Here is a 15,313-nt window from a genome sequence, read left to right as displayed (position 1 = left end):
GGGGAAAGGAGGGGGAGTATGCCGTCAGCCTGCTGTTGCTCAGGCCGCCCCCATCACCTGACAGTCTGGGGACAAGGAAGGCCCCACCCCTCTCCTTCAACTGCCCAGGGATGGGCAATCCCAGGAATGGGCCCCTTTTGTCTCAGAGCCCAGAGACTCTGGTAGTTTATCCTTAAACCAGGAGGGGCTCTCTTCAGAGAGAGGGGGCAGTGAGGTTGGGAGGGAGGTGTATGTATAGAGTGGGAGGTTTTTGCCCATTTTACAGAGGAGGATGTCAAGGCCACAGTGGGAGTAGGTTTCACTATCAGGGCCCAGGTTAGAACCAGAAACAGAAGCTGGATCCTCTGTCCCCAACCCTCTGGCTCTCAGGCCCTTACCTGAGTCCAGTAACTCATCCCATATTGAGGTGAGCCCAGTGTTCATCTGGGGTGTGAGGGCAGAAAGGGACCCCAGAGAGGAGTGGGCCTGAGCCAGGAGGCTGGTGTTGGGGAGCTCTCAGAGGACCAAGTACAGCTGGCAGGGCCAAGGTAAGACCTGGAGCATCTGTAGGCAGGGCCCAGGCAAGCAGTATGCAATGCTGGGGCCGCTGCTGCTGTGCTCTCAACTGGGTTTGTTTCCAGCTCTTCCACTAACTTGCTGTGAGAACTTGAGTAAGTCATGACCCTCTCTGAGACTCAGTATTTTCTTGTGAAATAAAAGGGGACATAATAAGATGACCTCAAAACACACTTTTAGGATTAAAAGGCTCTCTAATCCCTCCTCCTAGGGTGTGCCACCCCGGGGTGCTCTGCTCCCAGACAAGCATTCACTGGTGTCCCAGTAATTTTACCTTCATTGGCTCACTGACGACATGAGGTTGGACTTCATTAACCTCATTTCACAGAGGCAGCGGGTGGCTCAGTGTCCAGGAGGCACCTGTTGAAGGTCACACATCGAACAAGAGCAAGATCCAGAGGCTGCCAAACCCCTTTGCAGGATCCCACACCTGCCTCGGCAGCCAAGCCTGGGAAGTCCCTCCTGAGGTGGGGGAGGCCAGCAGAGGGCCAGCCCCTCCCCCCCGGCCCCTGCAGGTGTGTATATTGGGGGGGATGGCTCCCCAGGAGCTGCGGCTCGGCCAGGCGCACACACCTCGCAGTAACACGCACCTTCCCACACAAACCAGCGAGCCGGCTCACTGGCACCGCCCTGTGCCTGATCGCACAGACCCCAACACCTCTCCTCCCCACCACCCTCCCCACCGCCGCTCCCGCCCCGAATCCTGAGCGGACACAGTGGCCTCGGGACGAGTACACGCCTCTACCCGCCCCCCCTCGCCCCGTCGTCATGACGTCACGTGGGGTAGAGCCCTGAGACACACTGCGGGGGGGGGGGGGCGGGGGGGGAGGAAAGGGGAGGCGGCGGAGCTCCCCGAGCCGGGACAGTCACTCACTCACTGGGCGGTGGGGCCGGGCACAGACAGCGCCGCCCCCCCACCCCTCCCGCCTCGCACGCCCTCGGAAGCGCAGGCTAACCGCGCTGCGCTGGGGGGGGCTTCCCAGCACCCCAGCCTCTCGTCCCTCGCCCGCAGCACCTCCGGGCCCCCCTTACCCTCGAGAGGCACCGGGAGTTGTTTCAGGGGGCCCTCGGGAAATTCCCCGAACCCCTGTGCCAGGAGGTGCCCGGTGAGTCTGCCCGCACCCCCACCCCCGAGGGCGGTGCCCGGGGGCGCTGCCCCATGGAGCGGGAAGGCGGGCACCGTCTGCTCCCGGAGCCGTGACCCGAGTTGGAGCCGCCCCGACCCCCGCGGATCATGCGCCGTCGCCCCTGGCTCGCCGGTCCCACCGGGCTGTGAGCCCCCCATTCCTGGCCCATCACGGCCCGCGCGCGATGGGCAGCACCCACCCTTGCCCCTGGCTGCGGCTCCGACCTCGGCCCCAGCCGCGGCCCGCGCTCTGCGCGCTCCTCTTCTTCCTACTGCTGCTGGCTGCCGCCTTGCCCAGGTGAGCCCTCACCTTATGCCCCGCCCTCCTGGAGAGCTGGGACCCTCAGCCACAGGGGCCTCTGAGCTCCTGCTGGGGCAGGGGACCCTGGAAGGAGGGAGGGACGGTGTCGCGGGAAAGTGCTGGTGACCAATGAAAGAGTACTCTCACAGGAGGGGGTTGAACTGGTGACAGAATAAGGGCCGTCCAGGGAGACAGGGCAGTGCCCAGGAGAGTGATGGCTGCTAGAAGGGGAGGTGTGTGTTTAGGGGGAAGCAAGTGCCAACCTGGAGTTCCTGCTGTGCTGGGGGAATGCACCCCCCACCCCAGGAGTAAAACTCAAACTGCCCTGCTCCACCTTGCAGATCGCCCCCAAGAGGGGCAGGGGTTGGGGGCCAAATGAGGGTAGCCCAGGTGGGGTCAGTGAGAGATTGCAGCTAGAAGGGTTCTCAGTATGTGTGTGTGTGTATGTGTGTGTGTGTGTGTGTGTCCATCTGTGATCGAGTAAGCCCAGCAAGCTGTGTTGTAGACAGCAGTCTGTGTGTGCACATGTGTGTGAATGCGAGGGCTCATGGATCAATGTATGTTAAGATGAACATGCGTGTGTACTTGTGAGTGTCTGTGTGTATGTGTATAACTATGTCTGATGAAGTGTGCATGTGTGTAAGTGTTCCGGCGTCTGTGTGTCCACCTCATTGTGTGCAGAAGTGTGCCTGCATGAATGTGACTGACTGAAACATGCCGTTTGGGAGTGGTCTCCCGGAGAACACTGCATATGAGAGCATCTATGCCTGGGGATGTACTTATGAAATACTGTGTGCGCAGGCATACCGGATGTGTGTGCATTTGCACGTAATCTGTGTGGGTGTGCAGCTGGGTGGGTTGTGTTGGAGGGGACGTTGGTGAGAAGGTCGAGGAAAGGAGAATGTTTAGGGGTATACTGATGGGCTCAACCTTCAAAAGCAGGGGTGGGAACAGAGGAATTATGGCCTTTGGGACAGAGTGTGTATAGTTAGATGGGGCCCTCCTAGCCCCCGAAAACACTCACCCACCCCCACCCCCACCCCACATGCCTGCAGGTCTTCACCCAATGATATTCTGGGCCTCCGCCTCCCCCAGGAGCCCGTGCTCAACGCCAACACAGTGTGCCTGACATTGCCAGGCCTAAGCAAGCGGCAGATGGAGGTGTGTGTGCGCCACCCTGACGTGGCCGCCTCAGCCATCCAGGGCATCCAGATCGCCATCCATGAGTGCCAGCACCAGTTCCGGGACCAGCGCTGGAACTGCTCTAGTCTTGAGACTCGAAACAAGATCCCCTATGAGAGTCCCATCTTCAGCAGAGGTAGCTGCCCTTCACCCTTGACCTTCTGCCCATCCCACTCAGCACTTCCACTCCAGAACCTATCTGCCAGCCATTCCCTAACCCACTCCCTCAAGCTGGCAACCACCCCAGGTGCCCATCTGCCAGCTGTGCTGCTCTCTTGCCTCTTTCTGCTCTGGGAAAGTCCATGAGGGTCAGACAAATGGGGTAGATGTGGCTCCAGGCTGGGCTGTGTGGGATGAGGGCAGCAGGTTTCATGCCTGAGAATTGAACTCCTGGGTTATCCTGCCCTGAGACTGACACTGCATATCTCAGGCCCAGGAAATATCCATATCTGTTGCCTGCCTCAATTTACCCTCTACCTAGTAAACACCATGTAGGATGGAAGCCTGTGATAAAGTACCCAGAATCAACATGAAGAGTGGTCAGGGACTTTTGCCAAATGGTGTAGTTGAGGGAAGCCTGGGCAGGTAAAACTGTACTTCTGCAGAAGCTCTTCCTGGCGGGGTTACACCACCAGCCTCTGTGTCATCCTTGCCACCCCTGAAAATCCTCTCTAAATCAGAGGCACTGGGTGTGTGCCTGCCTCCTGCCCAGCAGGCCTGACGGCCCTGCCAATTCCTCCTCCCCTCACAGCTCAAAGAAGCTGCAGCCCACTATCTGTCCCCCTCCCTGGACTTCTGGGTGACCCAGGGTCTACCCTGACAATCCCTTGAGTGGCTTGGGCTGGAGGTGACAGGAGGTTTTGTCACTCATTTCCACTCACACCCACCTCCTGCCCTGGTATCTTAAGCTTTGACTCAGGTCTTTTGGGAAAGATGGGGGTCCTGCCTCCTGGATGGGCCTAGCTGGGTATCTCTCTCTCCTCCCCTCAGCTGCTTGGGTAGGACAGTGTGGGGACATGGCTCCTTGCAACTTGTGTAATTCTCAGGTGACAGTAGAGGAGGAGGGGTACCCCTGTACCCTGTGGCCTTGGGGCCCAGAGGCTTCTGGGAGAGTCAGACTCTAATGTACCCGAACTTCAGAAAGAACTCAGAGTCAGGGGCCTTTCCCTTTCCACCAGGACCCCTCCTTGCATCCCCGGAGCCCCCAAGTCAGGGGCCACGCCAGCCTCCGCCAGCCCCGCCCCGCCCCGCCCCGCCCCCGCGCGCTTTCCCTCCTCCCTCCCCCGCGCGCCCGGGGCGCTGTTTCTCCCCGGCCGAGCCCAGCCCGACGCGTGTGGCGGCATGCAGCCGCGAACTAATCCCCGCGGGCAGCGGCAGACGGCTCCCGGCCCCAGCCGCGCGCCTCTCAAAAAGGGCGCCCCCCTCCCCAGGCCGGCGCTCCCGCCCCTGAGCCCCTGAGCCCCTGAGTCCCTGAGCCCCTCCAGACGTCTGCCCAGAGAGGCTCCCCGCGACCCCCGCCGATCGGCCAGCCCAACTCAGGTCCGGCGGCCCGCCCCGGCCGCCCCCGCTGCCCTCTCGCTCGCGGACACGAAGTGACGGGCTACTGCATCTCTCCTGACCCGGCCGGGCCGGGCCAGCGCTCGCCGCCGCCGCGCGCCCGAGCCCACTCGCTCCCCGAAGTCTGGTTCTCTTTCCAGCGCTCGGGCCCCGAGCTTGCTCCAGGTTCTGCTCACTGGGGGCTCGGGCAGGCATTGAGGTTCTCACCCCTGCCACTTCGGGTGAGGCGAGGCTAGCTCTTCATCCCTCTTCCCGGCCTCGGTGTCCCCTCTTTCCCTCTGGTCCTCCTGTCCCCTCTAGACTCCCAGGAGTCCCTATTGCTTCGCCCGGGTGAGGCCTGTTCAGGCTGGTGGAGGACACGGGGGCTTTGAAGCTTGAGGGCGAGTTCGGAGCGGTGGAACCCCGCGGGGTTGGCGCGGTGCCAGGTGCTCCGGGTTCACCTGCAGTTTAATAAGCGGGAGGTGAGCTGGGGGGACGGGTGTGGGGAGAGGTGAGGTGTGGATGCGGGAGACTTGCCGCGGCTAGCCGGCGCGGGGCGGCGCCCAGCGCCGGGAGGGGACGGGACAGTGGCTCCTGGGCTCCCGCAGGGAGGCTGGCATCCTACCGTTGGCCTCGGAACACCTTCCTACCTCTGTGGTTTCTGCCCCCCGCCCCCCGCCCCCAGCATTGCAACACCTCATTTCTACTTCTTATTCCTCGGAGGGGACTCCGGAAAGAAATTTCCTTCTGGAAAGAAATTTCCGCTCCCTCCACCTCCCACCTCCAAGGGCCACCATTGCCGTGTCTCCCTCACTCCACACTTGTGGGATCATTTTTTTGGTCCATCTTGGCCCATCACCTCAAGGACTAGCTAAATTTGAATCCCATGGGACCCATCTTGGTGGTAACCAGCCCCTGGACTGGATCCTTCCCCCAGTCTACCTTATTTTCAAGCCATAGATTGTCCATCATGGGGTCAGGTGACCCCAGTTTCCCCCACGTGGACTATTAGGATGCCCACCCCCCTTCTGACCCAAGCTGCCAATGGGGTTCTCTTAAAGGTGCACTCTGCCATGTTTAAAATTCAGAGACTGCTAGAAGGAGGTGGTCCCCCAGGTCTTCCATCTGAATGCTGTTACTGTCATCTAATTGTCCTGACACCTTCCCTGAGATGGGTTGGGCTGAAGGGATGGAGTTCTGATGTAAGAGGGAGAGGCAAGGGTTCTTGAGCACCTAGAGTGGGTGCTTGGGAAGCAGGACATACAATAGGGCTTTACCCAACCAAGGAGAGGGATGTGAGGGTGCTGGACCCTGGGAGTTGGGGGACAGAGAGAGGGGCCTCTAGGGGGGCTAGAAATAGTCCTAAATAAGCTGTGAGAGAACCCCCAGCCCAGGCGCAGCTATGACCTAAGTACCGAGGGCAGTGGTATCCCCAGCTTTCTGTTCTGAGGATCCACAGGGTTGGTGCCTAGATGGGTGAGATGCTGGACAAACATCAGCTACAGGGGGGCTTTTCATTGTGAGGACTAGAGAACCCCTCTATCTCTTACTCAGGATGCAGGGACCAGAGGGAAATTTGAGGAAGGGGCTACTTTGGGCTGGGCTTGGGCACTGGAGTGAGAGAGGATGAGACGACCGGGAGAGGTTTGGTGGAGGGGAGTGAGTAGATTCACACAGCGGGTACTGGAGCACTCATGAAGTTTGGGTACTGCCCTCTCTAAGGCCCAGGCCCATTCAGAAGGGATGGAAAGAGGGAGCTTGCGGCTCTGCAGTAAGCCAGGCTCCCAGCCCAGGGGAACCCAGCAATCTGAGAGCCCATCCTCTGCTCTCCAAGGCCCTGGCTCTTTCATCTCCCACCTCCCTTTTACATTTATCCTCGGGGAATCTTTGTTTTATGCCTAGGTCTCCAGGGGTATGTGGTGGTACTCAGATGGGGAGACTGAGGCACAGGCAATTGTATCCCAGGATTACCTAAGGTCCTATTATTCTAGTGGCACCAAATAAATTAGCCAAAACATATTAAGTACTTGCTGTGTGCTTGGCACTGTTCTAAAGCACTTTATCTGTACTTTAGCATCCTCAAACAATCCCCATGCAGTAGGTCCTATCATTATCTTCATTTCCAAATGAAGCTAAGAGAGGTTGGGTAACTTGCCATTAGTCACACAGCTTGTATGTGAGCTGTAGAGCCAGGACTCAAATGCAGGCCAGCTGTCTTTAGAGATTGCCCTCAAACCCCAGCATACTGCCTCCCAAGCTACAAGGCCACCATGATCTCCTACCGTGTGCCCAGAGGTGAACTGGTGCAATGGAGGAGTAATCCAAGAAATGGAACTGATATGCGCACGCACACGCACACAACACACACACAAACACCTACCCGTGTTTGTGCAAACATGTGGCTACATTCAGTGTCACCCCTAAGTGTTCCCACATGCACACAACCCTCTCTCTCTCCCCAGCCCAGGCACACGAGCACGCACAGATTATTTGTGCACAGATTATTTGCACGGAGGGAATGGAGACCAGACCTCTCCCCTCTCCTCCCTCTTTGACTTGAATGGGCAGGGCTCAAGCTTCTCTAACCCCTCCTAGTTCCCACTGACTCCTGAATCCTCTCTCTTCCACACTTCCCTGCCCTCCAAACCTCCTCCCCCAGCCCCTTCCTGGCCGTTGGCTTCGTCCTGTAGCAGCAGCTGACTCCACTTAGATGCTGGCAGTCCCTGTCCCAGATCAAAGGCAGGGCGGCTAATTGTGCGTCTTAACGAGCCCCCCACCCCCAGTGCTCCGGGCAGCCCAGCTGGCCAAGGCCCCTCCCCTCTCCCTCTCCAGCTGGCCAGATGGCACAGTGCCTGCATCTGCCCCAGACAGTCGGGGCCAGGACCGAAACTGGGGCCCTGAATAGGAGCTGGGGGCAGACCCAATGGGCTGGACTTCTCTGAGGCCTGAATGCTTGGATCAGAGGGTGACCACACAAGCCCTGCCCAGTCACTCCTTCAGTGGCTGTGACAGCTGCCAGAGGCCATTGGGATGGTGTCTTTAGCTGCCTGGGGTAGGTAGGGGTGTTCTCTGTAGGCTGCGGGCTTTCTCCAGATTCCTCTAGGCCTGCCCTTGAATGTAACAGAGCCTGGAAAATGGTGTGTGGGTTGGCCCAGCACATTCCCCTGGGCCAGCATCTTGCTCTTTCCTGGTGCCATGCATAGACAGGGCCATAGGACTGGGAAATGGGCTACCTGGGTTTCTTACTCAGCAGCTTGTCTTCCCCAGAGCCAAACGTCCTTCAGCAGAAGGTGGCCAGGCCTGCTGGGAGAGCTGGGTCTGTGTCCAGCTCCATAACCCCTGCGACCTCGGGCATCTCTCCTGGTTGGCTCTCTGGGATCAGTGAGGCCCCCAAGTCCTCCCAGTCTTTGAAACTGATGTAGAAGGACCCAGTTTTTGTTTTGTTTTTTTTCTGAATCTCTGACCTCTACCAAGCCATCAGCCTCCAGCTGGGTTCTGGGCTTCCCCCACAGGTGTCTATGGCACAGGTGGATTCTCCTAGTGTGGGAGCTGTTATTGCCCTTAGTTTCTCCCACTGCTTGAACTCTCTCAGGTTCAGAGGCTGGTCAGTGACCGGTACCAGAACCTGCCCCTCGCCGGTCCTTTCTCAGATGCAGAATAAGGAAAAAGCAGCTTGCAGGTCCCAGAGCCCGACCCTCCTCTGCAAGTAGGCCTCCCCCTGCCACAGGCCCAGGGGATGGCTCAGGCTTGGGAACGCCAAGGAGGAAAGCAGTGTAGACAAGTCCTGGACTCCTGAGAGTGGCTCATCAGGGAGTCTTTGCAGCCCTGAGCATCTCAGGAAGGCATCTACCTTAGCTAACGGTTCCTTCTCAGTGTTCAACACCACTATATGCTTAACCCTGAGCAGGCGGTGGGCTCACCTCCAGCATCCTTCAAACAACCTCTTCAGCTGACCTCGACCGACCACAAGCAGGTGGCTGGACGATGCCCTTTTCTGAGGAGACTTTCTGGGATGTCCAGACAGGCAAAGGGGAAATTCTGCTGGCTCTTTTGTTTGCCTCTCGCATCTGGCCATCAGATAGTGTTCTTTGATGGGCCTAAGGGGGCGGCTGCAGGCAGGAAATCTTGGGGCCGGGAACTTTAGGAGGACACCTTCTCCTCTTACTTACCCTTCTGCCCATTAACATCTCCTGGGGCCCTGAATTCCATCACTGGTAATTTTTTTTTAGGTTAAAATTTGCCTTCTTTCTGCAGGCTTATCTTAAAATTGCGAATATCACATGAGAGGTAGTAGCTTAAGTCCCTGATGGTTAAAAAAAAAAATTAATGTTTACTAGATACTTTCTGTCCAACAGGAGAGATGTAGTCACAATTCTGAGCTTGGCTAAGGGTGAAGCAAGGGAAAGGAGTTCAAGACGGAGGGCTGTGGGAGAGACCTCCCCCATTCCACTGTGTGCAGAACTTCCGGTGTGATTTCTGCCCCTCTTTGAATCTATGCCCTTGTACCAGATTTTCCCCCAACACTGGGCCTCTGCTTCCTCTCAGTATGGTGAGAAGGTTGGGCAGGGAAGGCAGAGGGATGGGATGTGGAGGCTCCTCAAAGGCTGTTTCCTGCGTCTCTCTGCGCAGGTTTCCGAGAGAGTGCCTTCGCCTACGCCATCTCGGCAGCTGGCGTGGTGCACGCTGTATCCAACGCCTGCGCCCTGGGCAAGCTGAGGGCATGTGGCTGCGACGCGTCCCGGCGTGGGGACGAGGAGGCCTTCCGTCGGAAGTTGCACCGCCTGCAGCTGGAAGCGCTGCAGCGCCGTAAGGGCCTGAGCCACGGAGTTCCCGAGCACCCTGCCCTGCCTCCTGCCAGCCCAGGCCTGCAGGACTCCTGGGAGTGGGGCGGCTGCAGCCCCGACGTGGGTTTCGGAGAGCGCTTCTCTAAAGACTTTCTGGACTCCCGGGAGCCTCACAGAGACATCCATGCGCGCATGAGGCTCCACAACAACCGAGTGGGGAGGCAGGTGAGAACCCCATCCCTCTGGGCCTGCTCCAGACCCCTCTGCCTAGGGCCCCTCCCCTTCCCCAGGCTTATGTCTCCTCTGGGGACCACACCACTCTCCCTAACTTAGCAACTTTCCCATTGCCCCCTCCTAATTCAGTCATCAGCTGTGTTTTGGATAACTACTGTGTGCCAGGCGCTGGACTAGGCCTGGGAATATGGGGATAAAACAACCCCTGCCCTGGAATAGCTCCCCTTCCGCTGAGCAGCCTGCTTCTCCCATTTCCTGCTGTGAGTAGTGGGGAGAGCTCTGGGCTGCAGTCAGGACCTCAGAGTCTAGGCCCAGCTTTGCCACTCTGTCTCTCCCCCTGTAAAATGAGAAGGTTGAACTGCGTCATCCATAAGGCTCCCCAGCACAAATGTTCCATGATTCGGTGCTTTCCTGTGCTGGGACCCTCCTCCTCTCCCAGGCTTTCTGTGCAGAATGAGGGATTCCTGCAAAGGGAGATCCCTAGGGGCTACTGTGGTACTGTGTTATGTTGTCCTCCTCCTTTCTCCCCCCACCCCCGAATGTTCATATACCTCAAAGGTCATTTATTTAAGAGAGAGAGAGAAAGAAGAAGAAGAAGGAGAGGGAAAGGGAGAGGAAGAAGAGGAGGAGGAGAGGAAGGAAGGAAGGAAGGGAGGAGGGAAGGAAGGCAGGGAGAAGGGCGGGAGGGAGGAAAGAAAGAAAGGGGAAGTAATAATATCCTGCATTTAATTTATTGAGTGCTTACTCTGTGTTAGGCACTGTCTGGGGCATTTTACTACATCCTATTTCATCCTTACACCTACCCATGAGGGTTCTATTATTAGCCTCATGTTCAGATATGGAAAGTGAGGCACAGATAGACTAAGAAGCTTGACTAAGGTGATGCAACAAGTGAGAAAGTGGCAGAGGCAGGATTCATCCCCAGGCAGTTGAGCCCTGAGCCCTTCTGTTCTATAGTGTAGTCTACACTAAGTTGCCTCCCTGGCCCTCATGGTGGCTCAGCACCCTCTTTTCCTGGCTATTCCACCCCTGTCCCTTCTCTTGGCCCTGCCCAGCCTGCTCAGGCCTTGTTTCTGGCTTCCCCTCACTCTAGCTGGCACTTTCTCCATCTCACTATCCTTTCTCCTGGCTTCTCAGCCCAGGCCAGTTCACCTTCTTCTTCCACAAAGACTGGAGCTGATTCAGCTCTTCCATCATGACCGAGAGGTGATGTAAACTGAGGCATACCCACCCTCAGGTCACATCCAGCTCCCACCCAGTCCTGTCCTGTCCATGCAGCTCTTTTCCCAAGCTTTGATACTATCCTAGCCCATAACAACAGTGCCTCTCCTCCTTGTTAAACTGGTTAATTAATGGCTGCTGCCTGTGGGAAGCAGATGTTCTGGAGCTGTTGGCCAGGGGAGGCATTGGGCTGTTTTCCACGTGATGCTGACACCACAGGCTGCACATACAAGCTGCAGAGCCCTTTAAGACTTGGAGGAACGGGGTCCCTCTCTTATGGCCCTACTGCCCAGGTTTGGGGGACCCAGATCATTTTTTGGAGTGGGGGGGCAGCAGGGGGAGGAGGATGTGGCCAATTTCCTCTGGGGTCTCTGGTGAGGATAATGTGAAGGGGTTCTTTGGGAGGAGGCTCAGGAGAGCAGGCTGAGAGCTGGGCAGGGGCTGGGTAGCTTGTATTCCTGTACCTAGCTCCCTTGGAGGCCTGGGAACCTCTCTCCACTTTCATTGCCCTGGGGGTCTGGCTCTTTGGGTTCCCTTTGGTTCTGTATTCAGGTAGGGCCTTTGGCCCCTGTTGGTGCTCACTGTTTCCTAGGAGGAATGGTGGCACTCAGCACCGGGCAAAATAAGCGCCAGCCAGTAGAATGGGAGAATGGGAGGGAGGCAGGGGGGCAGGGGGAGGAGGGGGAGTCTCCCCAGCCCCTGGCCCCTCTCCTTAGGCTCCCTGAAAAGTGCTGCAGGGCCCAGAGGAGTTAAGGGGCTTTTCAGACTCCCCACAGCCTCCGCTCACTGCCTGGAGTGAGGCCAGAGGCTTTGGGGCTGGGATGTAGTGGGGCCAGCACACCCCTGCTCCTGGTCCTGAGGGTTGGAAGGAGAGGGAATTTCCCTGAGGATCTGGGATCCCCCCTCAGGAAGCAAGAGCCTCCAGCCCCAAGGGCCCCCCTGCAGCTGCTGGGAAAGGCAGGGGGAAAGGAGGGGAAGCAGGAAGGAGGGAATTCCCCCAGGGTCTGGCCGGGTGGGAGGTGGATGCGAGAGCAGCAGAAGAGTAGGCAGAACTCTTCTCCTGACCGCCTGGTTTAGGAGCTGTGCCACCCACCCACCCACTTGGGGCCTCAGCTTTTGCCTCCGTTCAATGGGGGTTGGTTTCCAGAGCCTCTGAGAGTCTCGCGGGCCGGTGTCTGCGTCGGGAGGAGGCCAGTGGGGCTGGCCTCGGGCGTCACCCCTCCCCGTTCCTCCCTCTGCAGGCGGTGATGGAGAACATGCGGCGGAAGTGCAAGTGCCACGGCACGTCAGGCAGCTGCCAGCTCAAGACGTGCTGGCAGGTGACGCCGGAGTTCCGCGCTGTAGGGGCACTGCTACGTAGCCGCTTCCACCGCGCCACGCTCATCCGGCCGCACAACCGCAACGGCGGCCAGCTGGAGCCGGGTCCCGCGGGGCCACTCTCGCCAGCCCCGGACATTCCGGGGTCTCGGCGCCGCGCCGGCACCGCCGACCTGGTCTACTTCGAGAAGTCGCCCGACTTCTGCGAGCGCGAGCCGCGCCTGGACTCGGCGGGCACCGTGGGCCGCCTGTGCAACAAGAGCAGCGCGGGCCCGGACGGCTGCGGCAGCATGTGCTGTGGCCGCGGCCACAACATCCTACGCCAGACGCGCAGCGAGCGCTGTCACTGCCGCTTCCACTGGTGCTGCTTCGTGGTCTGCGAGGAGTGCCGCATCACCGAGTGGGTCAGCGTCTGCAAGTGAGCGGACCGCTCGCCTCCCTGCGCCTGGTCCTCTGCGGCTTGCGATCTTGGCCGGGCAGCGTCACCTTGGTTCCTGGGAGTGGAGGATGGACCACAAAAATCTTACAGGAACCTCCCAGCTCTGAGGTCGTCAAAGACTGCAATCACGGGACGGTTCAGGCCCGCTCAGACCCCCTGCTCACTTCTGTGGCCTCCAGGACCGGTTTGCCTCCCGGCTCTCTGACCCAAGCTCAGACAGCTCCGTTGGGCTGGCGGTTGCCCCACACTCTAGGGCAGTGTCAGCCAGGCATCCTCTGGGCCTGCCTCCTTTTATCTCTTCACCCCTACCCCTGGAGAGGGAGGGAATGAATGGAAGCTGATGGGGAGGGGGAGGAGGATTAAAAAGAAGGAATGGACATCACTGAGCTGAAGTGATTCTGCAGAGGCCTCAGACACCCTCCCCCACTGGCCTCTGTCCCTCATCATTCATTTAACAAATATTTATTTTTCACTCTTTGTGACCTGGCACTCTGTGGGGGACGAGAGGTGCTGGGGATACAGATGTGAATAAGAGACAGAGAACCTGCCCTCTTGGAGTTTACATTCGGGCTGGGGAAGATGGACAATAAACAAGAAAATACACAAACAAGGTCATTTCAGACAATGCTATGTGCTGTGAAGAAAATAAAGCAAAGTGCTGGATGTAGAGTGATTTGTGGGGAGTGGGGCCCCTCTAGATAAAGGTACTGGGTGCGGAAGACCTCATGCTGAGACTGCATGAGGAGGAGAGCCATGCACAAATTGAGGGTAAGGGCTTTTCAGGCAGAGTCCATGTGAATGCAAAAGCTCTGAGGACAGAAAGATCTCAGGAGGAACAGCAAAGAGGCCAGTGTGATTGGAGTGAAGATATCAAGGGACAGATTAACAGGAGAGGAGCTGCTGGAGGGGGGTGGGGGATGGGGAATGGTCACATTATGCATCCTTCCAGGCCAAGGTAAGGGATTTTATGTAAGAGGAATGGGAACCTTCAGAGGGTCTTAGGCAGGCAAGTGTCATGGTCTGATTCCCACACTGCTTGCTGTCTGGGGAACTGAATGGCAGGGGACAAGTTGACAGCAGGGGGCCAGTTGGGAGACTACAGCCATCTTCCAAACCAGAGATGAGGCCTGGGCTAGATGGAGGCAGTGGGGAAGTTGGCAAGGGGCTGGATCAGGAGCCCTGGATGCCAGAGCTCTAGCTGTCCACCTTGTGCCTGAGCCCTCTGCCACAAGCCAGGACGAGTGTCGGCCAGTAGCACCCGTCGGCAGAGACAGGAGGCACTCTGAGAGGAGTAATCCTGGGCAAGACCCAGCTCAACCCAGCCAGCCCAGCGCCCCGGGGAGCAGGTGGGGCTAGGAGGTGCGGCCTGGAGAAGGGTGGCAGGGGAGGGCCAGGAGACTCGCTGTCTGGATTCTGGTCTCTTGGAGTCCAGGCAGGGGAGGCGGGGTATGTAAGTAAGGCTGGGGGTGGGGGGATATCCTTCCTGGGTCTCTTGTGCCCCCAAGTCCCCAGCTCAGGATGCCCCTTGGCAGTTCAGCCAGCCCCCCTTCCATACCCCCATAAGAACGCTGCTAAGCTGGCAGCCTGGGTCCAGCATTGCACTCTGCTTGGCTCTCAGATCTGATGTTTTTCTGGACCAGACCCTCAAGGAGGAGGCAGTGGAGAGGGAGGTGGGGTCAAGTTCTTGGGGAAAGAACACTTCATCAACTTCATCCAGGCCTCCTGCTGCTCACAGTTGAGAGTCCTGCTGCCTGCCTCAGTTTACCCCAGAGTGGCACCCTTCTTGATGAACCAACCAAGGATGAAGTATTGTTCCTTTTCCCAGTTTCCAGCCTACCTGCATCCCCATACTTCCCCGGCCCTGACCCATGTCTCCCTACCCCTGGGTAGGGGTGAGAAGGAAAGGAGGTTCTCATGGTGATGCACCCCTGTAGTGGGAGATTTGCCCCCACTCGCTTGCCCTCAGCTCCCTTCCCTCCAACTCCTCCTGCATCCCAGCAGCTCTCAGACATGACTAAGGCAGCAGGACATTTCACATGCTCAGTTCTGCTGCCTCTGTAGAGGACAGGGTTTCTCTCCCCATCCCCCTAAAGACAGTACCACAGGCAGGCGGGTGAGAGTCCCCCGGGAGGAGGGGTGGGCAGGAGCAGCCAGACACACCTGCCTCATTCCTTTCCTCTTGTTCACCCAGGAGAAAGCTTTGGGGGCTGGGTTCGCTGCCTCCTCCCTCCCTCCCATTCAGGGTAGGAGGGAAGGGAGGGGCAATGAAGGCCTGGGGGGGTACTCCCACCCCCTGCCCAGCCCCCAGCAGTGTCCACTACAGCGTTAGCTGTGGCTTCAGCCTCCTCTGCCTTCCAGGCTTTAGGAAGACAGAGTTGGGGGAGGAGAGACTGAAGATGAGAGACACAGGATGAGGGTTGGGATAATGAGGTAGGAGCTGTAACACTGCAGAGCGTGCTGCCTCTAGAGGGAGGGGTGGGCCGTGGAGTGGGACAGGGGACTGGACACCAGGCTGTGGGGGACATATCCCAGTCAAGTCAAATCATGGTGATCTGATACATGCTAGCTTTACCTGTAAAGGGAGAGAGGAAAAGTTGGAGAAGGAACAAATAGGGTGT

At 58.3% G+C, this 15,313-nt stretch overlaps 1 protein-coding gene across 1 annotated transcript; it reads left to right on the top strand.

Annotated features, from left to right (window-relative positions):
- The first annotated feature begins 1,366 nt into the window (after window positions 1-1,366).
- WNT10A (Wnt family member 10A) lies at window positions 1,367-13,305 on the top strand. Its single transcript, XM_082396996.1, has 4 exons — window positions 1,367-1,979; window positions 3,038-3,300; window positions 9,330-9,709; window positions 12,181-13,305. The coding sequence occupies exons 1-4, from the start codon at window positions 1,867-1,869 to the stop codon at window positions 12,676-12,678; spliced, it is 1,254 nt and encodes a 417-aa protein (XP_082253122.1). The 5' UTR covers window positions 1,367-1,866; the 3' UTR covers window positions 12,679-13,305.
- Window positions 13,306-15,313: the final 2,008 nt, after the last annotated feature.

This window comes from Balaenoptera borealis, assembly GCF_965194805.1.
Source record: "Balaenoptera borealis genome assembly, chromosome: 6".
NCBI lineage: Eukaryota > Metazoa > Chordata > Mammalia > Artiodactyla > Balaenopteridae > Balaenoptera > Balaenoptera borealis.
The sequence above is the reverse complement of the archived record's forward strand: the minus strand, read 5'-3'. Positions and strand labels throughout refer to the sequence as shown.